This window comes from Nicotiana tomentosiformis, chromosome 1 (assembly GCF_000390325.3).
Source record: "Nicotiana tomentosiformis chromosome 1, ASM39032v3, whole genome shotgun sequence".
Taxonomy (NCBI): Eukaryota; Viridiplantae; Streptophyta; class Magnoliopsida; order Solanales; family Solanaceae; genus Nicotiana; species Nicotiana tomentosiformis.
The window spans coordinates 69330037-69334679 of record NC_090812.1 but is presented as its reverse complement, the minus strand read 5'-3'; the positions used below and the strand labels follow the sequence as shown (position 1 = coordinate 69334679).

General features: G+C 37.3%; 1 protein-coding gene across 1 annotated transcript; it reads right to left on the bottom strand.

Moving 5' to 3' along the window:
* Positions 1-329: 329 nt before the first annotated feature.
* LOC104105234 (uncharacterized) lies at positions 330-4305 on the bottom strand. The gene is made up of 4 exons (XM_070184445.1): positions 3424-4305; positions 2815-2949; positions 2546-2740; positions 330-589 (listed from the first exon to the last, which is right to left on the bottom strand). Exons 1-4 carry the CDS (start codon positions 3928-3930, stop codon positions 500-502), a joined length of 927 nt encoding a protein of 308 aa, XP_070040546.1. The 5' UTR covers positions 3931-4305; the 3' UTR covers positions 330-499.
* Between the last annotated feature and the right edge of the window lie 338 nt (positions 4306-4643).

Genomic DNA, 4643 nt, shown 5'->3' with positions numbered 1-4643 from the left:
TGAACAATTGCTATAGTTTTGCAATGGGGTTGATTCTTGTCCGGCTGAATTTTAGGAACATTTATTTGAAAGGTATTATGATATATTAACATTTAGGTGCCGTAAATGTAATTAACTAATGTTGCTATTGTTTTACAAATTTTCTTTAAATATTTGCCTAGTTATATGTTTTTCCCCAACATATATAGGAGTAATAGTTACAACTATAGCTTTTAATATAAGATCGTTCAAGACTATTCGGCAACGACTAATTATTATCAGATACTTGTATTAACAAAAATGTCAGATCACTCCTCAAAGTAGGGGGCTTATAAATACAGATTAAGATGTTCTCCAAAAACTAAATTTAGAAAACTATAGATAATATATCAAATATTTCAATTAACAAAGAGGTCAGACTTAGAATACAGATGATAAAATCTCAACCAAGACCAAACTTACATAACTTCAATTATATATTGATGAAATCCCAAACAATCCAAATTTAAATTGCTATAGTTCAAGTGCCTTTTCCTTTCCTCCCTGACACGCCTCTCCGCGCAGCTTGCCAAAACAAACATCGGCAGTATGGCGCCAAACCATCAGTTGCCTGTAAATTTGTTCGAAGAAACAAACCAAAGTAAAGCTAGTTATCAAGTACAACTGCATTGTCCACAGAATGCAAATGCCAATGATTACCATTTTCCAGACACTTCTATATTCCATAACTTATCACAAAATCCTAATCCAAACCACAACTTTGTATTTTATGCAAGCATTAACGACATTGGGATTTCCACTTAAGTTAGTCCATGCCGCCAAGACCATAAGGGGAAAAATGAAAATGATGCATGAATTATGCCTCTACAGTTTATAATTTAAAACTTTTACAACTTGAACTTCACCTTAGTTGCACTTTCAATTTTCTTGTGGGAATATTCAGGGCAGGATAGCGAGAGTTAAAAGTTAATAGGGCTAAAACTCAAGTAGGACTTCTTGTGGGAATATTCGGGTAGGATAGTGAAAGTTAAATGTTAATAGTGCTAAAACTCAAGTAGGACTTCAGACTTCTTGTGGGAATATTCAGGGCAGGATAGTGAAAGTTAAATGTTAATAGTGCTAAAACTCAAGTAGGACTAGGAAAAGAATGACCCTAAAAGAGTTCACAGTAGGACAATCTCTAGTGAAAATGATGGATTCAACTGAACCCGCTCTGAACAATCTAAGTATGCATGTATATGTAAGAAGAAAAAGGCAATGTCAAATGTGAAAACCTAATTAGATGCCAAAATGAATGCCAAGAGTATCAGCTTCTTGAATGTAAATATTATATATATGAAGCAAAAGGGAATGAAGCATCTGCAATGGCTGATGAGACGCTACTAATTACTGGTTTGACAGTTAGGCAAACACCCGTCGTGTACCCTTAGACAAACAACTTGAATGCTAACAAACAATATTGTTACATTGCTTTTCCAACGGAAATTTTAGATGTTGTATTTATATGTAAATTGTCTTTTTCCCAATTACCCCCTCATCTAATTCCAATAAATCCTTATCCCAAGCTCCCGCAAGTTAACGTAAATTCTTGATAAAGATTGTTCCATAGGTGTAAAAACATCTGATGAATTCACATACTGTGGTTGAAATTTAACGCTTATAAATTTCGGCAAAGGAATATTGCAATTTTATTAACATACTTATTCTCCTATCTTCGACTTCCCCACTATTCATATGCCATCATATCCAGTGACGGAGCTAGGAATTTCACTAAGGGGTGTCAAAATATAAAGAAGTAAACATACGAAGAAGCTAAGGGGAGTCAACATATAGTATATATTCATAAAAATAAATTTTTGACACCCCTTAACTTAAGGAAAATCCGCCACGGATCATATCCAATCAAGAAAAAATGACTACTTGTAAATGTTTTTCTCAGTCTATTGTCAAAATATATACACGGTGACCAACTTATCACGAAATCCTGATCCAGACCACAACTTTGTATTTTATGCAAGCATTAACGATATTGGAATTTCCACTTAAGCTAGTCCATGCCGCCAAGAACATAAGGGGAATACGAGAATTCAAATATCTTTCGGTTATCATATTTAATCATTTTTATACTTCTATCCAGACATGCGCTATCAACAATATCAAACATGAAATATATCACGAAGAAATTTCGGACTCTCCTGTCAAATCACATGGCAGTGTTTTGAGTACAAGTAATATGGAAAAACAAAATTCAGATTTGTAAAGAAAAATGACTTGTGTTCCAACTGAGGGAAGTCATTTTTCACACTTTTTAGGTGGAAAATATTTTCATGTTAACATGTTCCCCTATTCAAGGTAACACTAGAAAACGATTTCCTAAGTTATAAGATACACGCCCATGGGCCATGTAAAGCATATTTTCTGTGGGATTCTCGAAAAATACATAGTGTTTGAAACGCAATAACAAATAAAAGATTCATTTATAAATGACCTATTTCACCCAACATACAGAGACAAAAAAATAAAAGGAAAAGAAAGAGGCAAATAGTAAACCTCGTTAGGTATTTACCTCTTCTTTAGGCCGGCAACAATAGATAATTGTATCATCAGCATTGCGGCGATCTTTAGCAGCATGGATTTGAAAAGTTTCGATAGGAGTACCAAGGGTGAGATTTAAGGCTTTCACAGTCATCCAATATTCAAAGTACATCGTCACCACCGAACGATTCACCTTCTCAATCTTCAAAGCTTTGTACTTGAAAACCTACAAGGAGAGTCATTAGGTATCACTTACAGAAGAATCCAAGCCACAGAAAAAAATAAAGTCAGTTTACATACATTGCACTCTTTCTCATTATATTCCTGGATAGCACGGTTAGCTAGTTCCATCAGTAACCCAGCATCCTTCTTGAAATTATATGGTGCTATTCCAGCACCTAAAGACCGACCGGGATGGACATCCAAGTCAAAACTCTGTCAAACAAGAAAGCAAAACAGGGATGAAAATTATCCAAAATGGGATAAAGAAGAGGGCTCATAATGAAACATCAGATTTGAGCTCATGCCGGAGCAGTCAATTAGTTAAAAGTGAAAAGCGGGCACGATACAGGGATCGAAGATTTGATGCCAAAGGGGAACCGAAACAATTCCTAGGGACGCAGGATCAACATCTCAGCCTCCAGTATACATAATTGAATATACAAGTAACAGATTTGTTAGTACTTGAGATTGCAATTTAGGAACAAAATTAGTGAAACGAGCAACAATGGGTTGGGTTAACTTTGATAAGAAAATTGACCTAAGGACATGAGATTAGCAATGAAATTTACATACAGTTAGCAATATGAATTGAAGCCATCAAAGCATAATAGTACCCAAATATATACTATAAGCTAAGCGAGAACATAAAAAAAAAAAAAGCTGCAGGAGAAGTGAAAGGAAGCAAACATGGGTTTGACGATTCTGGCAATAGTATGTGAGCCAAATTGGCTCAAAATCAGGGCAATGCTCCTCCAGAGCGCAATAGGGCAAACTGAAAATCGGGCTTTTGTTTTCATGGCATGAACTTGACGGATCACAAGTGCAATAGGGGTTTAGAGGCCACCCCGAGAGGCATCCACCTTGTGCAATTTGTTCTTCCCTATGCTTCTGCATTTGCGATTCCAGTTCAAGCTTTTTCTTCTTATCCAGGGGCACAAACAGAGATTCTAATCCTCCTCCGTCAACAGAATTTTTTCGGGTCACCGATTCCGGACTAAATTTTTGCCTCTTACCCGGTGTGACACTCACCCATCCTTCATCTGCAAGTTTTTCTCGATTCAACATCGTGGTTTCTGTCGCATGATTCGATATCAACTTTTCCAAATCAATCTTTTTCCCATCAACCAGTACCACAGTATTCACGCATCCTCCTGCAAGTTTTTCTCGCCCCGCCCTCTCTATCGCAATCATCATCGATCCTGCATCAGTTTGTAGCCCCTTATTCGAATAGTGTCTCCCAACAATGTTTTAGCCACTTCTCCTTCTCCTCTGGTAACAGCCGTGTCATAGATCCTCCTCCGCGTAACGGTGGCTCCCAGCGACGTTTTAGCCACTTCTCCTCCTCCTCTGGTAACGGCCGTGTCACAGATCCTCCTCCGCGTAACGGTGGCTCCCAACGACGTTTTTGCCACTTCTCCTCCTCCCCTGATAACGGCCGTATCGCAAATTCTCCTCCTAGAAGGTTATTCCACTTCGATTCGGCCATTCTCCTCAATTGATTTTGAGAAAACCTCCCTTTTCTATCTCCTGCAAAATTAAGTTGAAGCGATTGGGGGTAACCCTAACCCTCGCCCTATCTTAACAATCTTAACAATAAAAATAAAAACAAGCTACGAAAAGGGAAGATGGCATTTTTAATCCTTGAGTTATTGGCTTTTTGCGATTTTAATCCCTATTTTATTGGACTTTGCACATTAACCTTTACGTAGACTAAATGTGTATGGTATTTGCCAAAAAAAACCAAATAAATTTTGGCAACATCTATGGCCAAACGGTCCTAACTTCATCTTAACGGCGTTAGCTTAAAAAGAAAACATTTCTTTGTCTATTATGTTACTGTCACGACTCAAAACCCGACTAGTTGTGATGGCACCTAACCCAACCCGCTAGGTAAGCCAATTAACCAT